The sequence below is a fragment of the Piliocolobus tephrosceles genome, chromosome 5 (genome assembly GCF_002776525.5).
Source record: "Piliocolobus tephrosceles isolate RC106 chromosome 5, ASM277652v3, whole genome shotgun sequence".
NCBI lineage: Eukaryota > Metazoa > Chordata > Mammalia > Primates > Cercopithecidae > Piliocolobus > Piliocolobus tephrosceles.
This window is the reverse complement of record NC_045438.1, coordinates 143,056,665-143,076,945: the sequence shown is the minus strand read 5'-3', so window position 1 is coordinate 143,076,945 and position 20,281 is coordinate 143,056,665. Positions and strand designations below refer to the sequence as shown.

The 20,281-nt window shown below is 39.7% G+C and overlaps 1 protein-coding gene across 1 annotated transcript in view; it reads left to right on the top strand.

Annotated features, from left to right (window-relative positions):
• Nucleotides 1–20,281, top strand: part of CARMIL1 (capping protein regulator and myosin 1 linker 1) — a 341,373-nt gene that overhangs the window by 134,591 nt on the left and 186,501 nt on the right. Inside the window, exons 3-4 of the mRNA XM_023209724.3 lie at nt 8,207–8,257; nt 13,749–13,808. Of these exons, the coding sequence (XP_023065492.1) occupies nt 8,207–8,257; nt 13,749–13,808 (111 nt within the window). The remainder of the gene's footprint in view (nt 1–8,206; nt 8,258–13,748; nt 13,809–20,281) is intronic.

Sequence of the window (20,281 nt, the reverse complement as noted above, 5' to 3'; positions counted from 1 at the left end):
GCCAGCACTCTTCAGAGCACTTTAGGTATATTAACTCATTTAACCCTCATCATTCCATGAAGTGGAAATATTTCTCTCATTTTTGAAGAGAAGAGGGCCTGTTGCAGTGGCTTGATGGCCGATGCCTATAATCCCAGTCTTTTGGGAGGCCGAGCTGGGAGGATTGCTTGAGGCTATGAGTTTGGGACCAGCCTGGGAAACATAGCAATACCCCATCTCTGTAAAAAATTAAAAATCAGCTGGGCATGGTGCCACATGCTTGTAGTCCCAGCTACTCAGGAGGCTGAGGCCAGAGGATTATTTAAGCCCAGGAAGTCGAGGCTGCAGTGAGCTATGATCATTCCACTGCACTGTAGGTGACAGAGTGAGACCCTGTATCTTAAAGAAAAAAGGAGGAAATTGAGGCACAGAAAAGGTTTAGTAATTTGCTCTGAGCCATGTATATTTAATATATACATGGCTTGGTTTCAAACGCAGGCAGTCTAATTCTACAGTTTGTTCTCTAAACCACTAGACCAGGGGTCAGCAACCATATCTTGGGCTTTATGAGCCATAAAACTCTGCGAGGGGTAGTGGGAAGAGGCTGGGTTTGGCTTATAAGCTGTAGTTTGCAAACCCTACACTAGACTGTATAGCCTCACTGGGGCACAACCATTAATATCAGTGTATCCCACAGCTGCCCATGAAGAGTGAAACTAATTTTAAAAAGGATTTGAGGTCAGGAATTACATTAAAATGTTGTACTTTTTTGGTGTTCCTTTTGGGTGAAGCGTCCTCCTGCCAGAAAGGATGGTGTTCATCATAGCTGAGTATGGTGTTAGGAGGCTCAGAGCCAGGGGAGTGGTTTTATTTTCCTTCAGTTTTCTGGGTGACCTTGCATAAGTCCCTTATCATCTGCCACTTATAACTCTCTGCAGTGGTGATAATGAGCCTCACCACCTGCCCTTCTCCCTCACCTAGGTATATGTCTTGGATTAATGAGGTTTTATCTGTAATGTACTTAGAGCTGGGTGTTTGGAAGGGGAAAGTATTAAGAAGGGGAATGATGGCATTCATCATGTAGTTTGCTTGCAAATTAGAGAGTGCTTCAGGGGTGTAAGACCGTTTGTTGAATGTAGAGTCCAATTTTAAAGAAAAGGCACTCTTGGTAATCTGTATGAGAGAATATGGATTTAGAGAGCATGAATGTGTGGATTGCCTGTGCTGCAGCAGGCTTTAGGCAATGGAGTTATTTAAGATGGTATTTATTTATTTCAGTTTCTAATAAGTGTGCAATAAGCAGATTCCGTAGTTGACCTCCATGTCATCTCCATAAGAAAACGCAGACTTCTCTGCTAAACTGTGAGTCTTAACAGTAAGGAGGACTTTTATAAATGTTTCTAAGTGAAATTACAAAGTTAACAGTTGAACCAAGAAGTCTCAGAGGGAACTGGCTGCTGCTTGCATTTCAATGAAAGGCAGAGGAAATTCATTACAGAGGTTGAAAATGTGGTTTGCATGTTAAGGCTGTAGTGGAAAAATGGGCCTTCCCAGGGGAGGTGGGAGGGACGTTGTAGCTTACCCTTTGTGGTGAAGGTTCCTTGGCTAAGCACACATACTCCATCTGATGCACCCTAATTTTTTTTTTAACTTTGCAAGAAAATTCTTCTCCTTCAAGGCCAAAGATGTGCATTGAACAGAAAATTTCAGCCTAGGAGAAGTTTCAGTATCTTTGTATTTTTTGTTTGTTTTGTTCTCTTGACAAAAACAATTATTTAAAAATTCAGTGGGGTGAAACAACTTAATCTTACTCTGCGATACTAAATCTAAGATGCTATTAGTTAAGTTATAAGAAGAGCTGGTATTTAGCAAAGACATGTTAGATTCTGGGGTAGGGCTTTATCTGCATTTGTATCTTATTTAATCCACACAACAGTAACAGTCTGCAGAGGAATATTCTTGTTTGAGCACCTCTTGTATGAGGCACCTCAGTTTGCTCATCTGTAATTCTGTAATCTCTGACTCTCTAGAGATCAACAGAAATCTATTAGGTTTAAGTGGCAGAGCCAGAATCTGAATATAAGTCTTTCTGATTCCAAAATTCAAATTAGTAGATTGACCAACAGTCCCAGTTTCCTGGGATGTGGGATTCTCAGCCCTGAAACTGGAAACGTCTTGTACAGACAGAGAATTGGTCACCCTATAAGCAGGATGCCTCCCATCCCAAGCGCTGAAGGAGTATTCATTATCAGGAAACACTTTTTGGTAAGTCACAGAGGATGTGTCCTATGCGACTGCCCCTGACCCTGCTAGAAACCATGTGTGTGCACTGTAAATCCTCTGAAGCTTTAAATCCTAGGGCAGTTTTGGAACCAAACAGAGCCTGGGAGACTGAGTTCACTGGGATTTCTAGTATGAATGCAGTCCCATTAATTGGCTCAGTTTGTGTTGATAAAACAAGAGTCACAATCTGGCTTGTAACAGGAGTATTTGTAATTTTCACTCTTGCTTTAATATATTGCTGCCCCATTATACCCACAAGTGGATACAGTATTAGGAAAACTTGGAAGATTTCATCTATTCCAACCCCATCCCCTTCCACATTTTCTGTGAACTCTTTGTGCCTCTGGAGGCTTTCACTGACCACCAGAAACAGGGACCATCCTGCACAAAGCTTTTGTGGCTTATCAGTCTTCCTTCAAAGCTTGGGCTCCCTTATGGATGTGTTTCTTTTCAGACAAATTATTTTGATCTGTATCCAACTTCTGAAGGACACTGTGTACTTCCACTGCCTGTAAAATACTTCTAAAGAAAGGGAGTTGACACAGAGGGTCACAGATCATGAACCCTATTATTGCTGGGGTGAAGGTAGAAATGATCATTAGATCCTCATGTGTCTATCTATAGTTACAAAATTAATCTTTACTCAAAGGGTGAATCCATATGAACATTCTGGTTTCTTTTTTCTCCTTTTTCTTATTTTCTTTTTTGTTTGTAGAGATGTAGAGATTGGGTCTTGCTCTGTCACCCAGGCTGGAGTGCAGTGGTGCCATCATAGCTCACTGTAACCTTGAACTCTTGGGCTTAAGAGATCCTCCCACCTCAGCCTCCTGAGTAGTTGGGACTACAGGTGTGAGTCACAACGCCCAGCTCTCCTCTTGTTTTAAATATTCTGACCCTAGTTCATACCGTCAATGGCCTCTAGAAACTTCCTATGGTCGGCCGGGCGCAGTGGCTCAAGCCTGTAATCCCAGCACTTTAGGAGGCCGAGACGGGCAGATCACAAGGTCAGGAGATCGAGACCATCCTGGCTAACACGGTGAAACCCCGTCTCTACTAAAAACTACAAAAAACTAGCCGGGCGAGGTGGCGGCGCCTGTAGTCCCAGCTACCCGGGAGGCTGAGGCAGGAGAATGGCATGAACCCGGGAGGCGGAGCTTGCAGTGAGCTGAGATCCGGCCACAGCACTCCAGCCTGGGTGACAGAGCGAGACTCCGTCTCAAAAAGAAAAAAAAAAAAAAAGAAACTTCCTATGGTGACTGTTCTGGAAAGGGCAGGTCAAGAGAAGACAAGCAGGTCACCTGACTCCATCCCTTCCCCACTCCCCATCCCCCATCCCCACTCCCCCACTGGTAGTGGGAGAGTTATTCCCTAAAGTACAACAATTGTCAAAGAGTGGAATGGCCGGCTGCTTCCTTGTGCTAGTGATTGCTGATGTATTTCAGTTGTTTGGGTGCATGTTTGAGATTAGTTTTTAAGACTTATTAATTGGATTCACACAGGGGACCTTGTAATCACTTAATTACCAATGTGCTTATTGTGTAATGATGTCAAAAAGTATCCTTGTTTGGTTCATACTTTGTTCACATTTTTCTGTAACTGTGTTACAAATGAAATACTTTTCCAGAATGCGATCTTTCTTCTGTGATTGGTGTCTATTGTCTTGCAAAAGGCATAAATAAAATAACAAGTTCTCAAGTGATTCTCATGGAGAAAGGGCTGGGGAATGGAGGGCAGAATGAAGACAGGGGAGGACGGCTCCGGAAGAGGGAAAGGAGATGGAGCAAGATAGGGTGGGGTGTGGGGGACACTGGCAGCAGTAGCAAAGAGAGGGGTCAAAGGAGGGGTGGGGAGCCAGTGAGGAGAGGCACAGATAGACTGAGAGATACATATGTAGAATCATATAGACAGATACAGAACAGAGATGAGAGAGAAATTCAGAGAGAGAGAGACTAACAAATGATGGGAGTGCATAGAAAGAGACATAAGGAGACACAAGACCAGTAGGGATTGATCCTTTTCCTTATGATATCCAAACATCTCTCATTGTACTGCTAGTCATTTTACATGTTTGCTTCTTTCTGGCTTTAAAGCTCCATGACTCATCTGTGTTTCCATGTGTGTGGACTATTGAGGAATCTGTTTTTTGGAAAGGTGAGATTTGACAGCCAGTATAAGTCATTAGAAACACCGTCTCTGGAGCCAGACCATCCAGGCTCGAATCCCAACTGCCATCTACTTGCTGGGTGACCTGCACAAATTACATAATCCCTATGTGCCTGTTTCTTCAGTGGGGATTATAATAGTGTTTTCCTTATAGGGTGCTGTGAGGATTAAATGTGGTAACATATGCAAACCTATTAGAACAGTGTACTCAACAGGTACTGGCAATTACTACTATGTGAAAGGATCCTGGATTCCTTTGAAGGAAAGTTCACAGAGTTAAATATATTTTTATGAATACTGAAGAGGCTACACGTTCCTATCTGTAGCTTTTGGCCTTGAACCTTATTGCTCGTGTTAGGTGAGAGTGGAGAGTTAATAGACTGAGAGTGAGGAGTTGCAGCTTCTAGTTCCAGCTCTGCCACCGACTAGCTGTGAGATGATGAGTTTCTCTGGACCTGCTGTCAGATTATACACAAACTCAGGGAATTTTAGGTCTTTAACCATGTGATATTGGGACCTTTCTGGCATGCGAGTTTTAGGATTTGTCTGTTATTTCACCTCTAAGCAGAGGTTTTGTGGACCTAAGCTTTTTGGAAAGATTGGGGATTGATCATACCAGTACTCCTGGGAGAGAGAAATGTATGTGCTGCTTTGTAAATAATAAAAAGGGAGAAATGGTGAGAATAGGGGACTGGCTTCCTATAGCCATGCTTATGATCGTGGCTGTCAGCATTATTATCTTCTTTTCTTTTCCACTACGGGGGAGGAGCAGTATTTGAAAGAGGGGTCATATGCTGGTACTAAACTGGAGTAGAAGGTGCTGGATGCACTGTGGAGCTTAGTTCAGGGAAGCTGAAGATTTCATCCTTTGAGATGAGTGCTAATCTTGTATTCCGCTCCCTAGACCTAGGCAAATGGCAGTGCAAGCTAAGCCTCTCTCTGGTGCCTTTTATCTCCCTTTCCAAATTCCTCTTTATTACTACCATGCTTCTTTTGATTATCTGATGCCTGTTATCCAACCCCGTGTGTCTCATGCAACAAAATGCTCTCTTGCCCTTTTGCAAAAGGCCTGCAAACTCTTAATTCCCTGAGTACTGCTGTATTAGCCAAAGATTAACTAGTGCTGATGACAGAAGAGTTCAGTTCTCCAGGGCATACTTGGATTTAAACAGAGCATTTTAAAAACTGTTGGAATGTTGAAAAAGGTACTCCTTCAAGCTGAGGGCTTTGTGGATCTCTCCCAGTCATGGCTGCCCGGGGCTATCCCTTCCTACCTTCACTGTAACTGATCTTGCAGGAGCTAGAGCATGAGGAAGCAGGATTGAGTAGTAACATGTAAATATAGCCTGATGGTTAAGAACATCAGTTCTGGTGTTAACAAAGCTGTAGGTTTAAATTATACTCTTCTTAAGAACCTTTTGAACTCTGATGCTTTTATAAACGGTTTCTGCTCTCATTGAATGACCTTGAAGTGAGTTCATCACTGAGTCTCAGTTTACTCATTTGTAAAATGGGAATAATGACATCAAATATATTTGTTGTGAGGATTAAAGTGTGCCACTCTCCTCAAAGATACTCACCTATTCATGGCACATGGGAAATGCTTGACAGAGTAGCAATGACTAAGGGACAGCTTTATGGCCTGCAATCTGTGCAGTTGCACAGGACACATCTGCCAGCGTCTAGAGCACAAGGAGGCAGGATTGAGTAGTAACATATAGATATAGTGTGGTGGTTAAGGACACAGGCTTTGGCATTAACAGGTAAATGCAGCCAGAAAGTGGCAGAGCCAGAATCTGAATGTAAGTCTTTCTGATTCCAAAATTCAAGCTAGTAGCTTGACCAATAGTCCCAGTTTCCCGGGATGCAAGATTCTCAGCCCGGAAACTGGAAACATCTTGTGCAAACAGAAAGAGCTGGACACCCTACAAACAGGATGCTTTCCATCCCAAGCATGTGAATTCTGTTTCTCCCCTAATTATATGACCTTGAAGTGAGTTCATCATTTCCCTGAATTGGGTTAATGCCTTATTGTTATCATCTTGAAATTCTTAATCATATTTGAACAATGTCCCTACAGATTATGTAGCCAGTCTTGCTGCTACCGGGCTACACCTGACCTCTACGCACTCATCCTGGCCATACTTCGTCCCTGTCCCTCTCCTTTCTACTGCCTGGTGCTTTGTCCCATTTCCTTGCCCCTAAGGCCTTAGGAGGGTATTAAAAAAAAAAAAAAGGGGTAACTTTCTCAGGGAAAAGCTGTGATTTGGCTCACAGCATATGGAATAGACTGACACACTGCCTGTAGCATTGAGAAGGCACTTGTTGCCTACACTTTTAGAAGTCATTTATTAGTGGCTTCCTAGGGCATGCCAACTCTAAAATCAAGCTGCAAAAATGATACCAGGTGAAAATTGATCCTGTGAATAACTGTGATGGTGGCATTTGGGTGAAAGGTCTTGAAATGGGCTGTCTTTCCCTCAACTTTCCCCACCTGCTCATATCACACTCTCCCAGCCAGTGTCAGATTACTTCTCTTCTCATCTGTCTCGTAAATAGTTCTGACTTGAATTATCCCCTACCATGACGACATATGATTATTCAAAGAAAGATTTTATAGAAAATGCACTGTTTCTATTCAGAGTTGGGAGACTAGGGAAAGGCATAAAGCACGCCACAGGGGCATAGCCTTGATTCATTTTCTGTGCTCACTTAGCCGTTCAAGCCCGGGGTTGTGTCTGGGTAAAGCTGTTTGACTTTGGATAAGTCCTTTAACAACCTGAGGTCCCACTGTTCTTGACTTTCTACAGTTTTGTTCTAATGTAGCATTCTTAAAGTAGCACATAAGCATAACTTGCTAAATAAGCACCACTTGCTAAATACAGGCTTAGTGACAAGGAAGTTATTTGGAAAATGAAAAAAGGGCAATTCTCCCATCAGGACTTGAGAAGTCTTAGAGTTTTCTTTCTTTATTGAAAAGACTCATGAGGCCTGCCCAAATCTCAAAGTTGCAGAATGGAAAGTTTTGCAGTAAGCTTCGTGGATGTGGGATCCTGGCTCAAAATCTGAACTCCTAGCTCAGCCCCTTTGTATTCATGAGGGCCTCTGCTAAGTAAAGGAACCTGTAGGCATATGGGACCCCACAGGCTGTATGTATGTTCTTAGCTGAGCATCAAAAAGGAAACTTCCATAAATGTTCTAAGACTGAGAGGGACACAGCTGAGAAGCAAAGTTAGGGATGATTTTTTGGAAGCTTAGCCTGATTTCGCTCTGTGCATTATATAATATGTATATTATATAATATATATATAAGCCTGATTTTGCTCTGTTAGCTGGAGTACAAAGAATGGAAAGCAAGAGGGCAAATGTGGGTGGTGGGTGTAATTTGGGAAGTGCAAATGAGTACTTAGTTGTCGTTTTCTTCCATTAAGCTTACTGTTGATATAGTGAGACTTGTGACTATATATCTGCATTTTAATATCACAGAGACCTGTTTTACTTAATCTGAACAATCTGTTGGGTTTTTGGGCTGCTGACAGGCTTCTCATCTTGAGATTTCACCTGTGATTTGTTCTAAAAGAACTTTGATACAGGAACTCTTGAAGTTAAAACTAATTCTATGAGACCAAGAAGCTGTCCCAGGTCTTAATTCTTCTTACATGACAAGAGCCAAGCCACGTGGCCTTCTGAGGCTTCAGTATCATTAAAGTCCCGTGGAAACACCGAAGCCCACTGGGCCCACTTTTTGGCACATACTGATGCTGCTGCTTCTGTCTTACAGGTGCTTACATCATGCCGAGCCTTCCTTGTAACAGCGCGAATCCCCACCAAGGTAGGTGTTCATTAAGTCCTTCCTTCAACACTCACACTCACTCAGTGCAAACTCACACATGCACACTCATGCATAGTTACTCATGCATTCTTAAACATGTGCACACACACACACTCACGTACTGCAACACAACACACACACGCCTCACTTACATAGACTTTTGATTTAAGCTGTGTTCAGATTTCTCTTAGCACATTCAAGTTTTCCTTCCTTCTTCCCAGAAGCACCTAAAGGCTGTAATGACAAACATCTTTTTTACTCCTTTGTTCCCTCTCTCTGTGTAAAGGCATCCCAAGAAAATCAGTGAAGGATTTTGTGCTGTTTGTCCCTAAGGCTCCATGTCCCAGTTATTTTTCTCTCTCAACTGGGGCTTGATTTCCACTTTATTCAAGTCTACTTCTTATTTCCTTTGGATCAGTACTGGCAGATTTTTCTAAGACTGTAGACATGTGGCAAATAACCTTCACAACTCCAAAGAGTACGTTACCAGAAATGTAACTATCTCAGCTGTTCTCCATTTACTCTGATGTTGCCTATAAGAAATAACAAGGCACCACTCTGTTCTTTAAAAGAGATATATAACATTTTTCATGAGATGTCCTTCATTACTTGGTGCAGAATTCAATCTGATAGTTTGTGAATTAATTGTAATAATGACTTACTTTGTTTATGTTAACTAAAAGGAGTTTATCATTTTTATAGGATATGGACTGGTCATAGGAAATTGGGATTTTTTTTCCTAAAAAGGTGATAACATTGGAGTGTTGTTTTAGTAAATAACTTGATCCTTAACAGAATCTCATGAGAGCCATAAGTCTTATTACTATCCCTTTTATTGATGAGAGAACTGAGGCCCAAGGAGGTTCAGTAACTTGACCAAGGTTAAACTTCCACTAATATGTGGCACATGTGTGATTCTAATCAAGGGAGGCTGGCTGCAAAGCTGCTGCTTCTGCTATTGCTAGAATCTAATAAGTTATTTACTAAGTATATAAGTATACAGTCTCATTTAATTCTCACAGTAACCTTGTAGGTGAGTGATTAGAAAATAGCTAAAAGATGAAAAGTTGGCTAAAGATTCACAAGTGATGAATGGGAGAAAGAGAAATTAGACTCACCATGTCCTACTTATTTCGACTTTTTACTGAGCTGAACTGCTTCCCCTGCCGACATATCCAGGAAAATGGGTAAGGTCTGGTAGATGCTTTCAGCCTTATCGTGCTATGATGTTTGGGCCGCAGTGTTATTTGCTTATTAGTCTTTTCTTGTTTCTTGAAATTTAACGTTTAGCCACTGTTTTGTAAATTCTGACTTAGGTGCCAAGTTAGGGCGCTATCATGTTATTGGTACAAATGAAATGGATCTTTTGGGACTTGCAGTCTTATGATTTGCATGATTTGCACAGACTTTTGGGAAGATGCCAATGCAATGTTTGCTAGTTATAGGCTTAGGATATCTGTGGCCTTTTTTATTTCTTTTTTCTGATCATACAAATGTTAACTTTTATAAAGTTTCTCCAAAAAATGAGACTTTTGGCCCAAGCCCCTTTAGATAATATAAAGTGAGCCTATATGTTTATTATGTTTTGTAAATAAATTATGTCGATGAAGTTAGACTAAACTATACATTAAAATACCTGAAGGCATGATATGAGGACTTCAATTAGACATTATCCCACTGGTAAGAAATTAATTACAGAAGGAAATTTTATGGGCTTAGGAAAATATTCAAGCACCCTATTGAATAGAAGACCCCTAAATAATATGCATACCCTAATACGCTGTGACACAGTGGAAGTGTGTTACCTCTTGTGAAGTCACCTGTCTGCCTTCTGCTGGATGACTTTATTCTGCTGCCTCCTTGCTCTGCCCCTGAGGAAAGGCTTGGCTCCGTCCTGTGATATATATATAATGTTTCAGAGCCAGCCCGTGGCCAGGGTAGTTTGAACATTGGTTCTGATTTCTGATATTGTCAACATCACAAATAAAGAAAGGCAGATTTTCTTCCAAAGTGATCTGCTTGCAGCTTTGCAGGTTTCCCCCTTAGAGAAGGCTGGTTTTAATGTGCCACTTTACGTCTTGACTGAGAAGTAAAACCAATGTCAACAATAGTAATTTTCTAGGGAAATAATTATGTTTAGAACATTAGTGTTAAGCATTGACTATGACATAGATGTCTTCTCTTTGGGAACCGATTAATTAAACATGCTTTCTTTTGTCATTTTATTGTGAAATAATACAACATGTATAGTCAAATGCACAAAACAGAGATGTACATCTCAGTAATTAACTACAAAGCAAATAGTTCTGCAGTCACACCCAGATAAAGAAATAGAACTGTCCTGTCACCCCAGAAGGCCCTAACTTTTCTTTCAGGGGGTGGGTAATTATGAGATCAAAGAAGGGTTTGCAGAGAGGGCGGGTTGAAAAATTACCCATCAGCCAGGCAAATAAGGGGTTTTATACTGATCAAAAGGCTTAGCAGTTTGGAAGACCACAGTGCATTTGGGGAGTTGGAGTGCGGGCTGAGGGTTGTGGAGGAGGCAGTGGTGGGAGGGAAACAGCTCAGCAAGGCAGTCAGGGCTGAGGCCTGGCTGAGGGGCTGAAGCGGGGACTGCTGCCTGGGGAAGAGCGGGAGTTACTGAAGACAGCCTCTTTATCATATTTAGATCTGCTCTGTTGTTTGTGGGATGGGCACTGCCTTGCCAGGGTGTGGGTGTGAGGTGAGCAAGAGATTGGTGGAAAGGCTATTGACAATCTGGGTTAAGTTTTTCCTCTTATCTAATAATACACTAATTTCTGTGGTGATACTTAATGAGTGTAATTTCTAACTGAAAAATGTCCTCAAGTCTTCATGCAGCCTACGTCTGCCTCAGCTTCTTCTTAACTAGTCTTCCTGCTTCTTCCTGCCCATAAATCTAATCCAGTGACATTGTTTAAATTGTCTTTGGGTGGGTTGAAGTGGAGTGGATGATGGGTTGTGGGGACTAGGAGCAAAGGCCTAATAAAAATAGCCATAGGTGAGATAAGAGAATGATTTGAACCTTTCTGTGACGTCTTTCAGTATGTTTTAGAGACTTCCCTCCCCACTATTAATAATAACCCGGGACTTCGACTAATCACAGATTCAGCCAGTCATTCTTATTGATCACTAATACTGCAGGATCTGCTCCTTTTAGTTTCTTCCTTGTCCTAGTTCTTTTAACACCTCAATGCCTTTGCAAATTCGTTTTCTTCTGCCTGAATTTCCCTCTGCACTCCTTGTTTGCTTGAGGAACTTGAAGTCATTCTTCAGGGCTTAGATGAAATGTCACCAGTCTTTCCTGCCTCCCCAGCACTTTGTTATTCTACTCAAGGGAAAGCACTCAGGTACAGTAGAAGCATCTTAGTTGACCTCCAACTAATCTTGCTGAGCCAAATTGACCAAAGGTGGCCATTCCTATCCCTGATGATGCTGACTGATGCTGGCTGCATTTTCATAGCTGTTAGCATGTAAGAGAGGGTATGTGTTCACACCTATTCACACCTGCTCCCACCCACTGAATGAGATGCTCATTGAGGGTCATGGGTTTATTCCTAAACCTGTTTATAGCAGTTATAATAGCAAATGTTTTTAGTGAAACATTTTAGTGAAAGATATTTTATGTAGCAATGAAATATGAGTGCAAAAGAAGAATATCTATGACATTGAATATTGATAAAAATGAATTACTTAAATTGCTGTTTTAAAGACTAGACAACTTTATAGTTGGGGGAGGGGTGGTGAGGAGCATAATAATCTAGAAGACGTCTGCCGTCATACTGCTTTGCAAGTATTTTGCAGTTCTGCATTTTTAAAGAGACTTAAATTGGAAGCTGGAAGCCATGCTTGTGAGTATGGCTTATGCAGAAAGGCCACTGGAGGGCCAGCCAGTGGGCTTAACTCAAAGGAAAACTTTGGCGCAATATTAAAGGATAGTGAATGAATATTTATTCATAAACTTTAAATTAAAATAAGAAAGGTATGTATACTTTTTAGAAAATAATTTCCTGCTTTAAATGACTTTTCAAAACCAAATTATGTATAGATCTTGGTAATCATAGGTAAGAAAACTTCTACTCTAATTTAATGCTTTTAAACGTGTGCCTTAAATGCTGCATTTAACTCTTGGAGGACAAAACAAATGTCTCAATCCTCTTTGTATTTCCAATACTGGCACACAGTAGGCTTTTCATAAGTGTTTGTCAGTTGACGAAGTGAATAATGAATGAGCGAGTTGTCTTTCTATTTCCAGAGCTCATCAGTATACTTCGTGATGTTTAACTGGAGATTCAGGGGTTTTCTGCCCAGTATTTACTTCCCTCCCCACTATTAATAATAACTTCATCACTATACTTCGAGATGTTTAACTGGAGATTCAGGGTTTTTCTGCTCTAAAATTTATTCTACCAATGTATCATGGTACAACATACCACCAGGGAGTAGAACTAAATCCCTTGTGGGTTTGGTTCTGGATGTGTTCTTTTATCATTATATTTCTAGGTTTAATGTGGGAGGGTAAAATAAATTGATCCAACTTGGTCCCCCGCTGTCTCTAGCTCCATGCTCTGTGATTATTTGCTGAAATGGGAAAAACTGGGAAGAAAGATTAGTGGCTCTTCATCAGGAAAAACAGGTAAAGAGTGAAAGACTGGGGATATTTTAAAGAAAAAAAAAAACCCTGCTGATTACAGGAGAAGAGAGGAGCACTTGTTAAAATAGAAAGGAAACAAATAATCATTTGTTTACATGCAGAGAGAGAGGACTTTTGTTTAACTCTGTGCATTTCATCTAAGCACAACTTAAAATTCCTAAATATTGTATTTGTGTAAATATAGATTTAATTTGGGTAAACATAGATTTATTTCTCTAAATCCATTCAAACTATGAATTTTTATGGAAGACAGTAGAAGGATGGCTGACTCTGATAAGTGGTCAGAGTGTAACAAATAGCTAAAGGTTTAGAAAGAAGGGAAAACCAACATTGACTTTATCCTGATAGGACTTTCTGAAGCAAAATTTTGAAGTGAAAAAGGAAAAAAAGTGTTTAGATGGTTCCTTCCATACATTCATTTTTCAATGAATAAATAGTGGATAAGTGCAAAAACTTATTAGGTTTGTGCAGAAGTAATTGTGTTTTTTGCTAGTACTTTGAATGGCAAAAACTGTGATTGCTTTTACACCAACTTCTACTATTGTGTTTGTCTCTGGATAAAGTTTTAAAAGTTGGGCATGCAGCTTCCTTTCTTTTCTTTTTTAGTAAAGTAAGTAATACTTTTTCTGAAATTTAATAAATGATGTTTCTGTCTTGTTGAATGAATGGAGATATTAAACCAGCCCGCCTTCAGAAGATGCCCAATGTCTTATTTGCTCTTGACTGTTTCTAGTTGTAGGATTTTTTTTTTACCTTGAATTTTATGTTTTAAAACCCTCATTACAGGTCTTTTCTTTCCTCCTTTCCCCTCAATTGCAGCTTGAGTTAACCTTCAGCTACTTGGAGATTCATGGAGTCATCTGCAGCAAGTCAGCTCAGGTGAGTGTGAAAAACAGATCACTGCAAGGTCATCTTTCTTGAATTCCTGAAACCCTAAAATGTTCCTTGAGACAATGTGGATAAACAAGGTTAGGGAAGATTAAATTTTCGAAATGAGAGACTCAACACTGGCTGTGTGGACAGGAGTTGGAAATTCATTCTGATAAGGAAAACACATTCTCCATAACTCAGTTTGTGAAGAACTAATTAGCTCTTATAACTGGCAATGTAAACGTGAGAGTACTGTTCCTTATAGAGTTTGTACAACATGCTTTGACACTAAAATTTCATAGCAATTACATAGTACTATATAAGGTTTTAGTGGGAATATAGTGATAAATGAATTTTTTGGAGTTAATAAAATGCAGATTTTAAAAAATAGCTTTATTGGGCTGTAACTAACTGCAGTAAACTAAAGTGTACAATTTGATAAGTTTGACATACGTATGACTCTCTCGGCCCTCTTCCCCATCTGCAGTCAATCTGCAGGTATCTACTTTTGATTCCTGTAGAGTAGTTTGAATTTTAAAAATTTTATGTGATTGATGTCATACAATGTATACTCCTTCCTGTCTGCCTTCTTTCAGTCAGTTTAATTATTATTTTTTTAATTTTTAATTTTATTTTTAGTTCTGGGGTACATGTGCAGGGTGTGCCAGTTTGTTACACAGGTAAACGTGTGCCAAGGTTTGCTGCACCTATCCACCCATCACCTATTAAGCCCAGCACGCATTAGCTATCTTTCTTAATATTCTCCCTCCCCCAACCCCAGTTTAATTATTTTGAGACTGATTTATTTTGTCGCATGTCTCAGTGGTTTATTCTTGTTGTTGCTGAGTAGTGTTTAATTGTGTGGCTGTATTACAGTTCGTTTATCCATTCACCCGATGAGAGGGACATTTGAGTTGTTTCCCATTTTGGCTATGTTGAATAAAGCTGCTATGAATATTTAAGTACAAGTTTTTGATTGGACATGTACTTTCATTTCCCACGTGTAATTACCTAGGGGTAGAATGGCTGAATCATATGATAGCTATATGTTTAACCTTTTAAGAAACTGTCACACTTTTCCACAGTGGTTGTACCATTTTACATTGTCACCAGCAGCATATGAGAGTTCTAGTTCCTCCACATCCTCCCCAACACTGGTATAGTCAGTCTTTTTAATGTTAGCCATTCAACAGGTATGTAGTGCTTTTTCATTGTGGTTTTAATTTGCATTTCCCTAGTGACAGAACATGTTGAGTATCTTTTTATCTGTTTAATTGCCATCATGTATTTCCTTCTGCCATTACAAAAATTGGGCTGTTTGTTTTCTTATTGAATTTTGAGAGTTTAAAAAAAAAAACACATTCTGGATACAAAGCCTTTATCAGATATCTTCTCTCTGTCTGTGGCTTGTCTTTTCATTCCCTTAACAGTGTCTTTCAAAGAGCAGAAGTTTTTTTTTGAGACGGAGTCGCTTGTTCTGTTGCCCAGGCTGGAGTGCAGTGGTGCAGTGGCGGGATCTCAGCTCAGGGCAAGCTCTGCCACCCGGGTTCACGCCATTCTCCTTCCTCAGCCTCCTGAATAGCTGGGACTACAGGCGCCCACCAACATGCCTAGCTAATTTTTGTATTTTTAGTAGAGACGGGGTTTCACCGTGTTAGCCAGGATGGTCTCGATCTCCTGACCTCGTGATCCACCTGTCTCGGCCTCCCAAAGTGCTGGGATTACAGGCGTGAGCCACTACGCCCGGCCAAAGAACAGAAGATTCAAATGTTGATGAAGTTCAATTTATCAATATTTTCTTTTACGGATTGTGCTTTTAGTATCATATTGAATAAATCTTTGCTTAACTCAGGGTCACAGCATGTTCTATATCTTCCAGAAGTTTTACAGCTTTAGGTGACACATGTAGGCCTATGATCCATTTGAAGTAACTTTTGAATATAAAGCTATGTATAGATCAAAATTTTTTTTAGTTTGTCTTTTTTTCTCATATTTATATTATATCCACTTGTTCCAGTAACATTTGTTTGAAAGACTATTGTTTCCTCACTGAGCTTGTTTTCACCTTCGTTGAAATTCTGTAGTCCGTTTAAGTGTGAATCTATTTCTGCACTCTTTGAATCCTATCTCCTTGCTACTATCTTCTTGCCACTCTTATACTCTATTATTGTGGCTTGTTTACAACAAAATTTGAAATCAGATAGTGTTATTCCTCCAACGTTTTTCTTCTTTTTCAAAATTGTTTTAGTGATTCTAGGTCCTTTGCAATTCCATGTGAATTTTAGAAACATCTCAGTTTCTATAAAAACTGGCTGGAATTTTGGATGATGTTATAATGAATTTTTAATTCACTTTTGGGGAGGAACTGATGTACCGTCTTCTGACCTAAGAAAACTATATATTTCTCCATTTGTTTAGGTCTTTTTCAGTTTTCCCTGAGTGTATTTTGTTGTAGCTTTCAGTGTACAGGTCTTACACATCTCTAAATTCATTCCTAAGTGTTTAATAGTTTTTGATGCTGCTATAAATTGTGTTATTTTTTAAATTTCAGTTGCCTCTTGCTGGTATTAGAAATATAGTTGATTTTTGCATGTTGACCTTATATCCTGCTATCTCGCTTTACTCATGTATTAGTTCCAGTAGCTTTTAAAAATAGATTTCATCAGTATTTACAAAAATGATGTCATTTGTGAATATGGTTGAGTACCTTTTATTTTTAACATGGGTGTCTTTTATTTCTTTGTCTAGTCTTACTGCTATTGGGAGATATTCCTCTATTGGTGTCATATTCCTACATATTTTGCTGGGTATGCCAAGAATTTAGTGCCATAACTACTCTTTGCCCAGGCTATTTCTCAGGGTTGATTGCAGTGAGCATCCTTGTGGGATGGTAGAATAGTTCCCTGTTGAACAAAGAACAGGCTTGCTTACTTCTTACCATGAAAACAGTAGATTTCCAATGTCCAAGGGTTCCTTTCTTGTAAGCAGCCTACTGTGTGTGCAGGCATCCATCTGAATCCCTTCATGTCACCATGTGGGAGGGCAGGGGAATCTATCCAAATGTGGTGGACATGCCTTTTGTTGTGCCATTAATCATAAAATCCTATGTCTCTGACCCAGGTGTCTCCTGTCTTCGGCAGCATCAATGAAACAGTAATAGGGTAACTTACTGGCTTACAAGTAGGGTAAAATCTCAGACCTTGACAATTGTTCTGGTACCTACAAGACAGTGCTGAATGGAAGTGGCAAGATCAGATCTTCTTGGCCTTTTTCCTCGTCTTTGAGGGAAAGTATTTATTCTTTCACCATTAAGTGTGATGTTAGCTGTAGGTTTTTAAAATAGATGCCCTTTATCTGTTTTAAGAAGTTTCTTTCTATTTTTAGTTTGCTGAGAGTTTTAATCAGGAATTAGTGTTGGATTTTGGCAAATGTTTTTTCTTTGTCTATTGAGATTATTGTGTGGTTTTCTTTCTTTTTTTAAGCTTCTTAAAATGGTGAATTATATTGATAATTTTTTTAAATATCAAATATTTTATTCCTGGGATAAGTCTCATTTGGCCATGATGTATTATTATTATTATATATATATTTTTGAGATGGAGTCTCGCTCTGTCACCAGGCTGGAGTGCAGTGGCACAAGCTTGGTTCACTGCAACCTCCGCCTCCTGGGTTCAAATGATTCTCCTGCCTCAGCCTCCTGAGTAGCTGGGACTGCAAGTGCGCGTCACCAAGCCCAGCTGATTTTTGTATTTTTAGTAGATACAGGGTTTCACCACATTGGCCAGGATGGTCTCAATCTCCTGACCTTGTGATTCGCCTGCCTCGGCCTCCCAAAGTGCTGGGATTACAGGCGTGAGTCATGATATTATTCTTTTTATATATTGTTGTGTTAAAATGTTGTGAATAGTGTTTTGCATCGATGTTTGTGGGAGTGATTGGTTTGTCATTTTTTTTTTTTTTTTTTAACATTTTTGGCTGGCTTCTCTATTAGAGAATCATGGATTTATAGAATGATTCTATGTATTTCTTCTCTATAGAGGAGGAAGTAGTTCCTCAAGTTTTTTCTGTTGAGGTGGTAGCTGGTATTAATTTTTGTCTTAAATGTATAGTTGAATTTACTGGTGAAGTAATTTGGGCCTTGAGTTTTCTCTTTGAGAAGGTTTTTTTTTTTTTTTTTTTTTTTTGAGACAGGGTCTCACTCTGTTGCTCAGGCAGGAGCGCAGGGGTGCAATCTCGGCTCATGGCAACCTTGGCTTCTTGTGCCCAAGCAGTCCTCCCAAGTAGGGACTATAAGCATGCACCACCATGCCCAGCTAATTTGTGTATTTTTTTCTAGAGACAGGGTTTCTCTGCATTGCCCAGGCTTGACTCAAACTTCTGAGCTCAAGTGGTCCATCCCCCTTAGCCTCCCAAAGTACTGGGGTTACAGGCATGAGCCGCTGTGCCTGACCAGGGAAGGTTTTAAACTGCAAATTCTATTAATGTTCCTTAATGATATAGATCCATTTGTATTTCTCTTGTTGAATGAGCTTTGGTAGTTTGTGTCTTTTAAGAAATTTGTTTGTTTTATGTAAGTTGTTGAATTTATTGAAATAAAGTTGTTAACAATACCCACTTGTTATACTTCTAATACCTGTAGAATATCATTCCCAATACTGGTAATTTGGTTATCTCTGTCTCTTTCTATTTCAGTCAGGTTAGAGGTCTACCAATTTTTTTGATCTTTTCAAACAACTTTCTTTTTGGTTCCATTGGTTTTCTTTATTGATTTCATTGATTTTTTATTTCCTATTTCATTGACTTTTGCTTTGATCTTTATTCTTTCCTTCTACTTTTTGTTTTAGCTTTTAAAACTACAAAGAGAGAGAGAGAGAGAGTGTGTGTGTGTAGTTTGTTGGTAATGTTCTTTAAAATTGACAAAATCGTCACTGTGTTTTTTGAGATTTCATACAAACTCTTGGAACTTTTCCACAGTTCATCTTAGAGCAATGTTTTATCTTATGTGTTTATCATTTTCCAGAAACTGGAGTTTGAAAGAAAAATCACAGCAGCATATGTTTGCCCAAATGGTCAAACATATGCAGGAGTGAATGATCACTCATGAATGATGACATAATGACATAACCAGGGTCTTCTTGCTGGTCTTAATTCAGGAATGTTGATGTTTATGATTTGAGAGCTGGGATGGGAGCAGAAGGGCATTAGCGAAATGTTAATGCCAAGGTTATGTTCAAAATATGATTTCACTGTGCTATTTAATTATGAGAAAGGGTGTTGATGCAGCAAGACTAATTTTCCCATGTGGCTGCCAAAATTGGTCTTACCACACTTGTAGTCTTGCCCCTTTCAATATGCCTACCACTCAGAGGAACTATGTATAAAGCCGTCTGTCTCAGCCCCTGTCAGTGTCACTACCAAAAGAACAGATTTACAACAGTGCTTCATTTTAACTTTGTCCCACAGTATGGACCTTTGAGATGAAATTATAGTGAACATTGGCACTGCTTCTGTAAATGGCCTAGCAGTTCAGAGACTGGCAATACCAGTAACCTAATGGTATTCAAAATTTGCTGTGTTTTGGAATTGCCTGAGATTGTTTTTAAAAATATACTTTCAGCAGTACCCTTCTGTCTGTCACATCACACTTCCTCATCCTCCTCATACACACACAGCATATACATAGGACAGTTAACGATAACATACGTCTGCGGTGGACGTTTGTTTTTTTTTTCAAACAAGTGCACCATTTGATTCTGTTGCATTCCAAAGGTTAAGAACCAGTGACCTGTGTAACCTCTGGTTCCTTGAAGTCTCTAGTTTTGATTTTCTTTTATATAAAATCATAAGGATGGGAGTGTCTACCAGTGGCACTCAGAATCTAGCCTTGATTAGGAATTATTTTGTAATGTTCTCTGGGATTTATTTTTTTCTCCTTGCTATTTTTTATTATCATTTAATTATAGTTCGTAAACTCGGATAAAATTCCTGAGACTTACCCACTGCATTGTGTGTAAGAGTGAGTGATTGCTCTATAGAGTTAGTGAAATGTGACTTTTACTATTGGTATTTTCCCCTTTCTTCAGAAATGTGGGAAACCTTTATCTTATTTTACAAGTCTCTATGCCACATTATTTTCTGGTGCTCAAGTTCTATTGCCTTCATGGTATTTAAGTTGAGGCCAGCAGTTATATAGTTTTGTAGTTATACAATTTTTGGACCCTTTTTTTGTACAACTGAATACCTGCTATGATTTTTTTTTAAATTATAGGGTTAATTGTTTGCTATGTCACAGAATGATATTGATAAGCCACCCACCACCCATGGGTATTTCCTTTTCTCTCTCTCTCTCTCTCTCTCTCTCTTTTTTAGACGGAGTCTTGCTCTGTCGCCCAGGCAGGAGTGCAGTGGCGTGATCTCAGCTCACTGCAAACTCCGCCTCCTGGGTTCACGCCATTCTTCTCCTCAGCCTCTGAGTAGCTGGG